The 15,122-nt window shown below is 44.2% G+C and overlaps 1 protein-coding gene across 1 annotated transcript in view; it reads right to left on the bottom strand.

Annotated features, from left to right (window-relative positions):
- USP10 (ubiquitin specific peptidase 10) overlaps window positions 1-14,163 on the bottom strand; it is a 60,676-nt gene extending 46,513 nt beyond the window's left edge. The window contains exon 1 of the mRNA XM_036993761.2: window positions 14,019-14,163. Coding sequence (XP_036849656.2) covers window positions 14,019-14,039 — 21 coding nt within the window. The 5' untranslated portion in view covers window positions 14,040-14,163. The remainder of the gene's footprint in view (window positions 1-14,018) is intronic.
- Between the last annotated feature and the right edge of the window lie 959 nt (window positions 14,164-15,122).

Genomic DNA, 15,122 nt, shown 5'->3' with positions numbered 1-15,122 from the left:
TTTAAGTTCACTGTTATGATCAAAAATTCTTTATTAGAAAAAAACAAAACTCAAGACTTCAGAAAATCCCCTATGGCAAGTACGTGGAGCTCAGGACTTAGTGTCCTGGAAAAAAGATGTTTTCACCCCATCAGCTCACAGTACTCTTCTCTGAACAGCAGCAGAAAACTAACCCCTGGTGGGGCTCACCTAGCAGTGGAGCAGTATCAGCTGTATACACGAAGGCCTTACAATCTATCACCCAGACTTCACTCAGAATTTTAAATGCTCCCTGTGTGATTCCGATGTAGTCAGGGCTCAGAAACACCATCTAGGGCGTGTTCCCATTACCCAAGAAAAAGCCCTACTGCTGGGGAATTGAGGATAACTAAGCAGACAACAGGAGGGAGGGCGAGCAGAGCTCCGTCACCACAGTTCTGCCCCCAAACCACTCAGCAGAAACTGTGGAACAATTTGAGATGATTATTCACATTATAAGAGGACCCACTGCTTAATGAACAACATTCAAGAACAGATGTTTTTAAAATAGGAACTCTTTTAGTGCTTTAAAGAATTTATTTATCATTAATTTAAAGGCAGACAGTGAAGGTAATTGTCAATCACTAGAAAAACTTTAATGCAACTAAACTTGATTATTTGATAAACAAATCCAATTCCCACGCAACTTCTCAGAAATGTCTTTTCCATACAGTTGTTTTGTGGCTGAACCCATTTCCTATTTGTTTTTTAAACTCCCTGAAATCTTTCACCTCCAACACTCTTTTTCAAAAATAACTTTCATTCCAATCCAAGAGCATTTTACATCCTCAAACTAGTCAATCTCCCTATTAAACATATATGTTTAATAACAAGAACTCTTTTTCACAGTTTTCATGATATTCTTCCCATCAGGGGCTTCCATACCCTGCATGACTCAATCCTATCTCTAACCACACTCTTTTGGGCTGGCACTGGAGACATCCCCTAAGCAGCTCTACCGTCTCAGCTTCAGCTGCACTGGTGAATTCCAAATTCACATCTTCAGACTGGATTGCTCAATTATATTCCAGTTTCATTTTTCAGGCTGCCAATCCGCAGTGCTTCTACTTTTATGATCTACTTTAACCTTAAACTCAAAAACGCTCATTATCATCTCCAAGCCAGCTTTTACAATTATGCCAATGGCATCGTTCATTGTTTCAACCTTCTAGATGAGAAACTCTGAAGATTATTTTGAATTATGTACCTATTCCATCCCAAATTTCTGGAACAATCTCAAGAAAATATGTGGAAAAAAATATGCTGCAAAAATGTTTCAAAACATTGTATTTGGCAAGAAGAATAGCAAAACATGGACTGAAATAAGCATTCTAATTAACGGATCCATACTGACATCCCATACAATTGAGATCCAGAGTACAAGATCTCAACGGATCCGAGGCAGGAGGAGCGCCTTTGTGAACACACATCGTATCTCGATAGCAGATCACACACAAAAGTATCTGATTCATCTCCTTCAGTCCTGCTACTGCTACTCTCCAGCCCAAGATGACCCCTCCATGCCTGGGTAATTGCGACAACCAGGATTAGGCAGCAGCCTCTCAACACCTAGCACTAGAACAATTTGTCACCAACTAAACAGATTTTCACTGAGCACCAATGGTATCAGACATGACAAAAGATATTTAAGATGTGTAAGCAATGTCTCCTTCCTTCAAAGAACTTGGCAATAGACAGGGTTGGGAGGGAAGGACAGACACCTAATGCATACTGAATTACTGTTATGAGTTAGGCACAGCATTAAAGGCATTTAATATACAGATCTCATCTCACCATCGCCATTAGTTCTAAAAGGCAGTGATTCCTAACCCTTTTTGGGTAGTGGAAGATCTACCTGAGTCTGATGTGAGCAATTTAGCCCCACTTCCTGAAGAATGCACATACACACCTTTTTTCATGATTTCAGGAGCTCTGAGTGTCATGACTGCAGACACTCTGACACTCCTGATGTCCTACACTAACCTGCTACTTGAAGTGTGGAGTCCAGACTAGCAGCAAAGGCATTGCGTGGGAGCTCACACAGCTCTCAGGTCCCACCCCAGACCTACTGAAGCCAAACGTGCCCTTAACGAGATCCCCAGCTGATTCTTAACGCAGTTTAAGTCTGAGAAGCATGGCTCTGCTGTTACATCATCCCAAGGTTCCAATGTAAGGTAAGCATCACTGCCTCTTGCACACTGCTACCACTGCTCTGACACATACTTTAAGACGGGTGACCATTTACCATCCAAACAGGAGGCATATTTGAAAGCAAAAGGAACACATTAATTACCCTAAACATCAGGCATAAACCAGGGCATACGGTCAACTCCTAACTGTAGAGTACAGACATGGAATCTCAACTCTCCAGCTTGGCATCAAGGGTCTCTGCCTGAACAACCTAGCCTCTCCCGCTCGTGCACCAGGACCCCAGCATCCTCGCCATTCTTCCGTGAAGCCTTCGTGCAAGTAGCTTCCTCTCCCCTCTCGGCTCTGACAACTCCTGCTTGCCTGTTGCGGCTCTGCATGGGCATCGCCGCCTCAGGGAAGTCTTCCCAACCCCTATCTCAATCACATCATTGCCCACACCTCACGGTAATTCTCATTTACCTGTGTGTCTCTGTGAACGAATTGTGCTTTCCTTGTGTCTTTCAGTTCTGGATCCCGTCTGTTCAAGCACAGTGGTTAGAACCTAGCATATACATGTCGACTACATGATGAAGATGAAAAAAACTTTTAAATTTAGAGAAATAACCTTGCCCAAGACCCCATGAACAAAATATAGGAGAGCTAGGCCTGGAACATGGGGCTGACCCCAAGGCAGATACACAAATAGTTAAGGAACAATAAAATTTAAGGAAGACTATGAGATACAGTAAGATGCCACCGGATAATACCGGGTCACTTGTCAAGGAAAAAGGACAGTCTTTAGCCTGAGGGGTCCGGAAGGAAGGGGAAGTGACGAACCCCGGAGAGGACTTGGGGGAGGGATGGTTCTTCGGGTTGGGGCTGTAATGGACTTTGTGGCCAGACTCCCAACATTCACTCTCTTCCCCTTGTTACTGACAGTGGGCACCCAGGTCAAGGCTGACACACACCCACCCACCCCCTGCCCCAGACGGGAGCCCGGCCTGGTGTGCCACCCTCCCAGCCCACAGCACTTGCTTCAGGAGCGGCCCAGAGCGCACAAAGCTCGGCACACGGCCGAGAACTCAGGGACACACACTCACTCTCTTGTTCTGACTGAGGTGCTGCAGGCTGGGCCCCTGGGAAGCTTGCAGCTGCTATGGCCATTTTGTGCCCTGGAGGAAACTAGCCATAGGCTAATCCTGTTACAACAGATGAGAAAAGAAACCAAGTCCCCAAAGATATCACTGAACTGATGAATCACACGAACCCTGAAACCTGCCCCATCTCTGAAATTTCTAGCTTCCTGAGCAAATAGACCTCCAGTCAGAGCTGAGCTCTCTCTTCCTTGTTAGCGAAAGCACCCTAACCAGGACAGGAACGGAGTGAGCAACAAAGGAGATGAAAGGCTCATTCCAAGTTGTGGTGGCAGTGACCAGGGGATTCAACCAAAAAGCAAAACACCAGGTTAATCTGAAATCTAAGCACTACTCACTCTGTTTGCCCACAGAGAATTCCTTCCTTCTTTCTCTCCATTTGCTCAAATCCTATTCATTGTCAAGGAATCCTATTCATTGTCAGGGCTACTCATTTCCCATCTCCTCCGCTCTCTGAACCACTGCTGGAGGACTAAGTGCACCACACAGTTCAGCACTTACTACACATTTCATCATGTGCCCCAACTGCTTTCTCTGCCTTAGTCACCTGCTTAGTCACCCACTACCTACACGAGGTAAGAACACTTTGGCTGCCTTCCTGACTGTCTACAGCAGTAAACAGGTGGCCTTCACCAAACACAAGCCAGTTTTTTTGGCAAGTATTTTATATAAAGATCTTAATCTTTTTCAAGTGTTTCATATGCATAACTTGCTTCTGATCAAATTAGTATGTAGTTTTAAAATCCAAACATAAAAAAACTTCATTTTTTTCAATAACCACTAATTATTTTGTTCTCCTCACACTACAGAACTCAGTTTCAGAGTCTCATCTTTGCGAACTATTTTCCTGACAAACCTGCTTAGTCACTGGGGATTTTAACAGTTCATTAGCCTCCTTCCCACCCTCAGCTGTGGACTTCCTGAATCTGTGTGTGTTATGCCATTCATTGAAGTACTCATCAGTAAGTATTTACTGAGCACTTATGCTCTAGGCCCTGGAGACGTATCAGTGAACCAAACAAACAAATCCTTGCCCTCGTGAAACTTACACACATCACTGACATACAATGAGGCTCTCTACCTGGAAAGGCTGACGGCTCCCGGGCTCTCAAATCTGGAGGATAACGGCATTTGCTCTGACCAGGTCAGCAAAGGATCACTGCCACGGCCCTCTAACTGGGTGGGGAAAGCTGGGGTGAAGACACGGTACTAGCATCAGTAACTGTTCCCTCATCTCAGGACTACACATGTTGAGAAACAGCTCAAAAACCGAAACAAAACACCTCATTATCTGACATGCAGGTCAATCACATGGATTCAAGACATGACACAATACAGATGAAAAGAGCAAGGAAACCTTTTAAAAGGAGCTTAGTGGTCACCCACACATTCCTAATGCAGAAATTATACTTGCTGAGCAGCCCGTCTCTCCTCAATCAGGTCTCATTATTAAACGGTATTTCTATAGAGAATCTGTCTCACGGTCCTGCACACTGTGGCCCTGATCTTCATTCCTAGAAGCGGAAACACCAAAGCAAACCCGTATCAGCCCTGAACAGACTGAATGACCCCCAGGTGCTCTCTTTGTTAGTCCCTCTGTCAATCAACTATGCATCCAACACACAGTAAAGGCAAGATGCTGTGCTCGGCACTGGAGGTGCTGGAGGGGACCAAGATCTCAAGAAAGCCTTCCTTAGCAGCCAGATCACTCCTGGGCCCCTACTCTCGCCTCAGAGCACCTGCCAGAGCTCCAGTTAGACCATCTGTGCGGTGGTCCCCTCCACCAGGCAGGGCCAGGTCTTCTTTCCACCACTACACTGCAGTCCTCCAAGAACAGGTGACTGACCGTCTGAGGAAAGACATGGCACCTATGGAATCAAAGTCCACATGGCCCTCAAAACTTGCCATGCACACCACATGTGGGACTCCTTTCCTTTTTCATAGGGAAGTGATGGACTAAACAACAACAAATCTGTTTCCACCCAAAAGGAAATCAACGGCAAAGAAACAAGATGGTAATGTACTTTGCTGCCTGTCCACCTTAAAAAGAAAAGCAGCCCATTTATTCAACACGTGCCACAAGACAGGACGCAAACTCTTTCCAAAGTCAGCTCTGGTGGCTGTGTCTAGGACTAGCCATCCTAGGACCGCTGCCACAGTATCACTGTGTGTGAAGATCGAGTTACACTCAGCTAAGCTTCCAGCCAAGACTGGAGAACGGTGGAGAAAGTTTTATTTTTTTTAATTTAAAAGAAAAAAAAAAAGCTCTTATCCCTTTCTCAATGATGAGAACTCTAGTCACAAATGAAAGAGAAAATGTTTGTTTCATACTTAACTCACACAGTGTGGTTGTGGCATAAACAAGGCAAGAGTTCGATAGGAAGAAGGAACCAAGGGTAATCACTTTGGCACCAGTTTGCGAAAAACTGGGGGCAAGAATTTTCCAAGCTGACAAATCCACAACCAGCAACAAAAAAAAGGCAGCAAGAATTCCTGATGGCAAACTGGCTTAACGCCACACACACACCCTCCAAGCGATCCTGACCAGAACAGGCTTCAGGCTGAATGAGAATCAGTTCCAACGCGCGGGACATGAGGGGCCACAGGATGGGCCGAGGTGGAGTCTGTACCAGAGCCTCGTCCCACAGGACGGACCACAGGAGCCGTCAGCAGCCTTCACTACGGCTTCAGGGAGTGCATCTGTACTTAGATGTATTTGTATAACTGTGTTTTGCAACTTATAAAACTCAACAAAGCTTGGCACACAACAAGAGCTGAATAGATGTTGGTTGAAAAGGAACTAATTAATCAGAAATCTCATTCTGAAAACCCAATGTGTGCTTGGAGTGTGAAGTGAGCAGAGAAGACATCCCCAGATCTGGGTGATCCCGAGGGGTGAAACCCTGACAACCCATGAAGGACCTCATTAGACCCCTTACAATCGCCTCCATCAGCAACATTAGCATAAACAGGGGCTGCTACCCACTTCCTAAAACCTGTGGTTTTACTCCTAAACCTGTGGTTCCCCACAGATACCCCCTGCTTATAAGAGCAGATGCAATCTTTAGCTTGTCCCCTCTGACTCCTGTCCCCATCACTAATATCACACATCATTTCAGCCACAACTCTCAGGTTCCCAAATATGCCACAGGCTTTGAGACTTCTGTTCCCTGTGTGTTCTCCCCCATATGCGCTTGTCCTCATGCCTCTCTGCCCAAAATGTCACCTTTCTAGAAGAGCCATCTTCCCGGCTTCCCTTGACATGCAGTCACACTCTGGTCCTCATTCAATCTCTGACATACCTAATGAGCTCTCAGAGCACGCCACTTCTCTCCACTGCACCATCCCTGGTTAAAAATCCAAGAACCCCTCTTACCTGATCTCCTTATGGCCACTGTGACCCCACCAGAGTCTATTCTGCACGGGGCAGTCAGAGCGTGAGCCTGATTATAAGGTTCCACAGTCAAGAGACATACGATCCCCTCTTCCTCATTTTTCTCAGGATAAAGCCATTAACATCTAAGAAAGGCCGCAAGGCTGGACAGACCTTTGTCTGCCTTTCCTCTCCAGTGCTGAGCTCAGGGCACAAGGGCTTCCTCTGAGTTCTCTTAAGTGCTCCAAACCCTGCAGCCACAGGGCCTCGTGCTGTGCATCTCTAAGTTCCCCTACCACTTCCAGGGGAACCCTTCCTTGACTTCCCCAGGTCACACTGATAGACCCTGCTCCCTACCTTCGGGACCCACTTCTCAGTTTGGATGACATATAAATTATTGGAACTATCTGATTAGAAACTGTCTCCCTCACTAGACAGCAAGCTCCCTGGTAAGAAGGACAATGCCTGTTTCTGCTCATCTCTCCATCCTGTGCCTGGTACTCAGCCACTCACTAACTATATGCTCAATGAATGAATGAATGGATGTTCTTGACTATGTTGTTCTAAAACAGGGTGCACTGATTCATTTCTCCCCCCACTACTCTGAGCTTCTAAAGCACAGGAACTCTCTTTTCAGCTCTGTATTCCCAATGCAGACACCAAAAATCTTTGAACCATCACAAAAGATATACAGTCCTTTATATGTGGTTCTGAATAAAAGTGTCTGATACCTACAAATTAATTCCAAATGAAATAGAATGCCCCCCTTGGAAGGCCTGATTTTGTAGTAGAATGTGGTTGTCTCTGGGGAGAGAGACCAGAGGTGGGCGGTGGGAGAGAGTTTTGTTTCTCTGCCATTGCAGGACTTTGATTAAAACAAAGGGGGAGAAGATTTTGGAGAAGATAGGGAAAAACCCAGGTTTAACTACCCAATTCCCAACTATTCTCTCAGGCTGGTGACCTACCCATCTCTCCAATTAATGAAAGGTTTGTCCTCTCAGTAAGTCACTAGTGTAGAGGTGACAGACAGACAAGAATTTGAATTTGAATCAGACCTCTTTTTACTACAAACTGGATGGCATGGTGGTTTTAATCAAGGGACTGAATGTCTTCAAATTATCTTTACAAAAAAAAGTTGTTTGGACATTTTATTACTCAGAAATTTCTACAACCCTTTCACAGTCCCAATAAACTACTGTGGCCTCCAGAGTATCTATTCAATTCCCTGGCAAAATCGGGTAAAAATAAGAAAACATTATACTTGAATAGACAGCCTCAATAAATTTAAAAACAAGATCTAACCCAAGGCTCAGCTCAGGGACTGTCTGGCTAGAACACGCTGAATGATGATACACTGAGAAACAAAAGCAAAACTGCCCTCACAAAAAAAAGGCCCAGGGGATACAAACCAGAGGACTAAGGATCAGAGAGGAAGAAGATGACATGTTTTTTACTTTAAATACTTCTGCACTGTTTGCATGCTTAGAAATAGCATGTCATTATTTTGTTTTAAAAAGAAATCAATAAGGACTTTGATCAAAAAGTACCACACACAAAATACAGTAATAATTAGTAACATGCTAACAGTTAGTAATTAGTTACATTTTACTCTTCAAACATTTAAATCTTCATTCATTCATCCACTCCATAAACTTCCCCTGAAGAACTATTACGGGAAATCATAGTGAGAAACATCATGCTTCTAGCAGTCTCTTCTAGGAAAGCAGTTTGGCAAGTAGAAACAGCAAGGATTCAGAAGTCCAAAGACCTGCTTCTAAGTCCCTGATCACTCACTTAACAGCCATATGACTTCAAGTCACAACCTCTCTGGGCCTCACTTTATTCGTACACAAAATGGTGATAATAACAATACATGACAGAATCGCTGTAAGGTCGACCAAACAAGCCATGGCACTTTTTAAACCATGCAGTTTGTACAGTTTATGCAACATTCTTCAAATACTGATTAATGCAATGCTTAGTGTTTTATAGTAAATACGTTCTCCCTTGTCCAATGACCACATCTATGCAGAAGACACACTTGAGGTCTCAAAAAAATACATCTTGGCAGCCACCTATGTAGAATACTTACAGTGTCAAGAGAAGTATTTTAGAACAGCAGACAAGAATCTCCAAAAACTCTACAACTGAACTTTTATTGTCAAATTCTGGATTTCCCCTAAAGCTTCAACATGTCCTATCAAAAGAAAAAAGTTTGATACTTTCAGAAATAAGGGAAATACATATTTTAATGATGTTAAGTTGGAAGTCTCTCAAGAAAAGCACTGCTTCACTGCTCTAGAGTTACAAACTGTCTAAAATAGGAGAAATGCAAAAGTAAAATATGAGAAATTCTCGACAGTTATTAGAATACCAAATAAAAATCCGCAAGTTAATTGGGCCTCACTAAGTTTAAGTGGATATAAAATAAAATTTTAAATGTAGCACTTATATCCCAGGCAAAGGGCATTATCATGTTTATGTGAGAACAATTAAATAATACAGATCAAAACTCATCAGACTGAAAGGCTAATAAAAATTTTCAGAATCATATATTAAATGTTTGGGGGCAGTTCTATTTCACAAGGTTCATGGCTTGCAAAATGTAACTTATACAGTTATCTGGCTTTATTCCATATATGGTAAGGGATAAAAATGAATATTTTTGACATATACTTACAGTATATACAGTATATATACTTACAGTGAAAGGCATAAAATGAGCATTTTTGACATATACTTACAGTGATGGTAAACAACTATTTTTGTGGACAGTGAAAAGAAGTTGAGAAAATGGTCTGAAAGCTTGTCACCATCACTCTGAGGGCAAACAGAGGACCTTGTCTAAGGGAGGGGCCCCAATGCACAGGATTCTTCTCTCCCACCCCAGCCAGGGCTAGTGCTGTCCGCAGTAACAGGTCTATAACATGAACCTCTCTATTTTGGGCAGTTTTATTTGTGTTTTTCCCTAAAGTTTCTTATATCAAGTCACACCTGACACCTCCAGTATTATTTGATTAACATCTAAACATACATATACACACACACACACAATCTCCTTCCCCCCATTGTAGCTAAATGAGAATATAAGCTTGAAGCAGTCAGGATGACTCTTTTAATACTGTTAATACTACTTTGCCAGAAAAGAGCAAGGGCGTACCAGTGTGTCTGCTTCCACTACACACAGATGAAAAAGGAACATTATAAAACAAGGACAAATGGGGACACAATAACCTACAGTCATCAGATATTAGGAAGAAAGGGAGGAAGGGATGGGGGTGCACACAGCTAAATGTCAAAATAAAGAAATCAAGCACCACAAGTGCAAGAGTGGGGACACACCAGCCTTTCTATTAGGAGGTACTTTATTTCCAGTGCACTAGTTCTGAGACTTCTGAATTTGAGTGTAAATTTAGGAGATAACCCTCAAGCCAATACCAGAAAAATAAATCGGGAATTAATCTGGAGGACGACGACCAATAAAGCTGCACACAAAACCCCAAAGGGAGAGAGGCCCGAAGGTCACCAGAGCAGCCATCAGAGCACAGACACTTGGTGACAGGCACTGAGCAAACGCTCCACACGCGTCCTATCAGCTACCAATTCTCAAGCCATAAAGGGAAAGTCCAGAAAGATAAGCTTTAATCCTCTCCACACTGCCATTCTTCCCCTTCCTCTCCCCACCCCCAAACCACACCTCGATCTCTACACCTCCCCTCCCCAATCTCCAGGAAAGGGTAACAGGAGCACAGGACGTTTCAAGAGGGCCAGAATGGAGTTAATGCTCAGTAGCTTCTGGTTTCTCAGGCCTTCTGCTGAAATGAGATCACAGCCAAAGAGCTTTCAAATGGTCAGCAAATAGCCAGCTCATGAAAGCCTACCTTCGAAGCCTCCACATCTAGGTTTCTGATAGATTCTACAATCTCTCTCTGATCCCTGAAACAAACATTATGAACACACTACCTTTATTTTGCCTACACTAGTTCTCAATTCAGCCTGTACTGACAGAAATAGTCACAGAAAGACCTTTTGGGAGATCACTTCAATAAACAGGCAAACTGCAATCCAGCACATGTAAATCTTTGGAAATGAACGCTCACACTGCTGAAGTAGCACTAAAGTGACAAATGACAGTAATCCAGTGGCCCAAGGCCAATAAATTCCACTGCAAACAGATTTATCTGTTTTGTGCCACGGTGATTCTTGCCTGTGTGGCAGTAAATGGAAATATAACAGCCTAATTACAAATTCACAAGCAAGCTCTTCCTATTTTTCATACTTTAGTATATTATCAATAAGAGGTATCCTCAGCAACCACCCTTAACATGCCACTTGACAGACCAGATCCATTAATAGCAAGTACTTACATGTCAGACATTAGTAAAAACACAAAACAAACAAAAAAATAACTTTGATGTAACTAATTCAAGCACAGATGATACAGCTTTTCTCACTAACTTGAATATTATATTCTGAGTATGTCACAAAGTAAATGTGTCTCAGGCATAATCATTAAGCTTTTCTCCTTTAAGTTTTCCTATGTGAACAACCTAAGTCACGTCAGTTCCACATACGTGAAACTGGAATATGTGCCTAACTTCAGCTCTAGAGAGGAATTCAGAATAAGGCAGGTCCACTTATTATTCACTGTAATTTCGGTCAGCTGTGGTCCCAACGAGCCGGACTCAAGAGCATGAGCACGAGGCCCTGGATGTCCACCTGCAGAACCACTGAGGCAACCATCAACTCAAACTTTAAATAGCGTATCTAGTCTTAGGACGTGTTTCAATATTTTGCTGTCACTATGCAAAGGAAACTGGTTATCTCCAAATATCCTGTATTTCAAATAATTGTATTTACTTCAACTGCTCACTATGTGAGACTCCAATAAAAATGTCTCTCTTTTGAGAATTACTAATATAGCTGTCAGTTATAAACAGATATTCAATGATATAGTAACATTCTACCATGTGCTACAATTGGATCTGAGAAATTCCACTGTGTAAAATATGGGGGCCCCATTATTGTGAGGTTAAGGAAAAGACTGGGGTGAGTTGAGCCTGCTGCAGAGGACCAGGGCAGGAGCAGCAATATGGTATCCAATCATGGTGGATTGGATATTTAGTATCAAAGCCCATATTCAGTATCAAAGCACACTGAGACATTACGAGGGCATTTCACTACAAACAACCTCAATGATGACAAACATTTCTTCAGGTTTAAAGCAGAACTGGTTCAATAAAGTAATTATCCCAAATCATGTTATCAGTTCCTTCGTGACAACAAATATTCATGAAGTAAAGCTGTACTTTAACTTCAACTGTCAAAGTTCATCATTTGTATCTGTTAAAATGTTGAAAGCTACTGGCATTTTTCACTGTTTCACTTCATCCAGAAAACAGGGTTCAATCCACAATATGGAAATAGGATATAATTTACATAAAAAATGTTAAACTGTAACCTTAACAATCGAATATTAAATAGGACCCTTACTGTTAATTTGTAGCTGTTATTCCCAGCAATAAATAATACGCATATTATGATGCTTAGCACATGGTAAGTGCCAAATCAGTATTTGTTGAATTACTGCACGAATGGCCATGAAAACTGTGAGGCCCTTAGAACAGCAGGTAACTGAACAAAACAAATTTATTAAAATGCTCACCCTGACTCAAGCAGGATACAATCATTAAATCCTGTCACATATGATTTCATAGTTTTCTTTGGTATACTACTCTTTAAAAGGAAATTATGAGAAACCAAATTGCTACCTTCTCCACGCTAGAATTTAGAAGCATTTAAATCATACTTTGAAAGAATAAACCCAGAGTGTTTCTATCATCTATGTTCAGGTAACTTTTGCTACTTCAATTTTTTAGATGTGTATAGGCAATACTGTATAAAACAAATACTAGAACAATGAATGTAAATGAAATTAATATTATGTTTACATATTATCACCAATTGTAATCAATTTTGCATTGCTATTGGTGCTTATAATGGAAGTGAATTATACCTAAATATGCATCTTCATTTGAAAACGACATTATATTACACATTAGTTCACCATGAACCTTGTACCTGTTCTTACTAATTTTAACTATAAGCTATTTACATTAACATTTAAGTTTAGAAAAAGACAAACACCAAATTTCTTAAGGAAAAAAAAAAACGGCAACTACACATTTGTAAAAACTATTCAACTACTATGCCCCCTTTTTTGTGCCAAGAACTATACTAAATACTTAAAAAGCAGATGTACAAGTGAACAAGGCAGAAACTTCCAGCGCATAAAACTACCAAAAATTTAACAGAATTACAGTTTCCTGTAAAATCTAAATCTTAAAATAAAAATAAAGGCTTTCGCTTTGTAAACTCCACACACGCATAATTACAACAGTGCGTAATATTAAAATCTACTTCCAAACGGGCAACAATATCCAATGGCTTCTAAAGGGTTACTATTTACTGGCTACCAGTTTTTCCAGTAGCTACTTTATCTCACCTTCCCATATTTAGTATCAAAGCACACTGAGACAGTATAAAAGTGTGCAACAATATGTAAAGAATTAAATGTCAGCAAATCGGCGGTCTAAAGGAAGCTTGACAAATTATACCACATGCCGAGTTTTTACCCAGAGTTGACCGTAATTTGGAGGGTGGGGGTCGGGGAGTAGACAGGGCTCGGCTCAACTCTAACGCGCACGTCTCCCTAGAAGCGAAAGGTGCGTTTTACTTCTTCTTTCCACTACGGGATAATTATAAAAGGCCCCTAAACTTGACACTGCTGTGACAGGGCGCACTAGCGTCACCCGGGCTGGGATGGATTCATACAAAAAAATGTCACTTAAATGCAACTAAAGTATGGTCTGGACTCTCATTTCGAGTTTTCCCCGCAACAGTAACTAAGGCTGCCCTTTAGTGATCTGGGTCTAAAAACCACGTATCAAGCAAGCCCCCCGTGGTCAGTCAAGCTGAGAAAGCAACCTCTGGCACCAACGGCAAAACGCGGCACCCCCAATCCTTGGGGGCTCGCCCCGGGCAGAGGCGACCTAAGGTCTGGGTGGCCCTGCGCCCCGGGGCGACGAGGGCTCCGCTCCACGCCCAGAGGTTCACCCCTTCGCGCCCCACGCCCACTGCGCCCGGCCCCAGAGTCCCTCCCGCTGCTCCCCGCGGGCGGGCGGCCGCGGCGCGGCGGCAGCGGGCGGCGCGGGGCCTAGTCCCGGGCAGCGTGTCCCGGCACCCTCCCCCACTCCCACACGCTCTCTCGGGGCCGGGGTGCGCCCGCCCGCCCGCGCGCCGCTCGGGGCTCCTTCCCGCCGGGGGCGCGGGCCGGCGGCTACCTGCGGGCTGCGGTCGGCCATGGCGGCCCGTTTCAATGAGCTCCGGCGCTCGCCCGACTGCTCACGCTGCCTCCCCCGCCGCCGCCATCTTCTCGCCCGCACACACACACTCGCATCGGCCGCCGCGCCTGCGCACTGGCAGCGCGCCGCGGGGCGCGGGGACGCCGGGCGCGCGCTGCGCACGCGCGGCCGACAGGTGGGCGTGCGCGGCGGGACCATCCCTGGGTGAACTCTGAGCCCGCGCCCTGCCGGCAGATGCGGGCCTGCAGGCGCGGGCCAGGGACCCAGGGGCAGGGCTGCGGTACCCGCCAGGGATAGGGTCGGAGGTGGAGAGGATAACGCCAAAGTGCCCATCCGACCCGGCTTTCCACCTCCTGGGAGGCCCCCTGGGCGCGGGGCGGGACTCGGGGCATCTGGAGTCCGAGGGTGGATTGTCCGAGGTCGGCACAGGCCGAACCCCAGGGTCTCCCTAGGCCAGGATGGCGGAAGTGGGCCCTGAAGATCCCCGAGCAGCCCCTGGTTTATGGAGAGCGCATGTCCATCCATCCATTCATTCATTTACTCTTCATTCCGCAAACTTTGAGCGCCTACCCTGTGCCACACCTATTGCTGGGCACTGCAGAAGATTTAAACGACTAAACGATGGATGGATGGATGGGTGGGTGGGTGAACAAACGAATTTACACGTAAAACGCTTAGCACTGGGACCTGGCAAACAGTAAACACTCAGTGTTACCTATTACACACAGACATGCGTGTATGCAGACAGACCAGCTTTTGGGTCACTGGTATGAAGTTTACCATCTGGTTGACCCCCTTTCTAGATGAGTGAGTGATTTCAGGCAAGATACCTCTCTTCCCTAAGCCTTGATTTGCTCACCTATGAATGAGACTAAAGGATAGGATTTCTTAACTCTTAAGATTTCTGTGAGGACAGAATTAGGTATGAATGCTCTGGCCAAGGGAACAGCCCTCAGTAAAAATCAGCTACTGTGATTACTCACAACCGTTATCATGGGTCTCACCTGTTTCACTAACATGTGCAGAGAGCCTGCTGTTGTCAGATCCTAAGCAGCAGAGATCAGTAAGACCCGATGGCCACAT

Source organism: Manis javanica, chromosome 17 (assembly GCF_040802235.1).
Source record: "Manis javanica isolate MJ-LG chromosome 17, MJ_LKY, whole genome shotgun sequence".
Classification (NCBI taxonomy): domain Eukaryota; kingdom Metazoa; phylum Chordata; class Mammalia; order Pholidota; family Manidae; genus Manis; species Manis javanica.
Note: the sequence above shows the minus strand (reverse complement) of the source record. Positions and strands in the feature narration are given on the sequence as shown.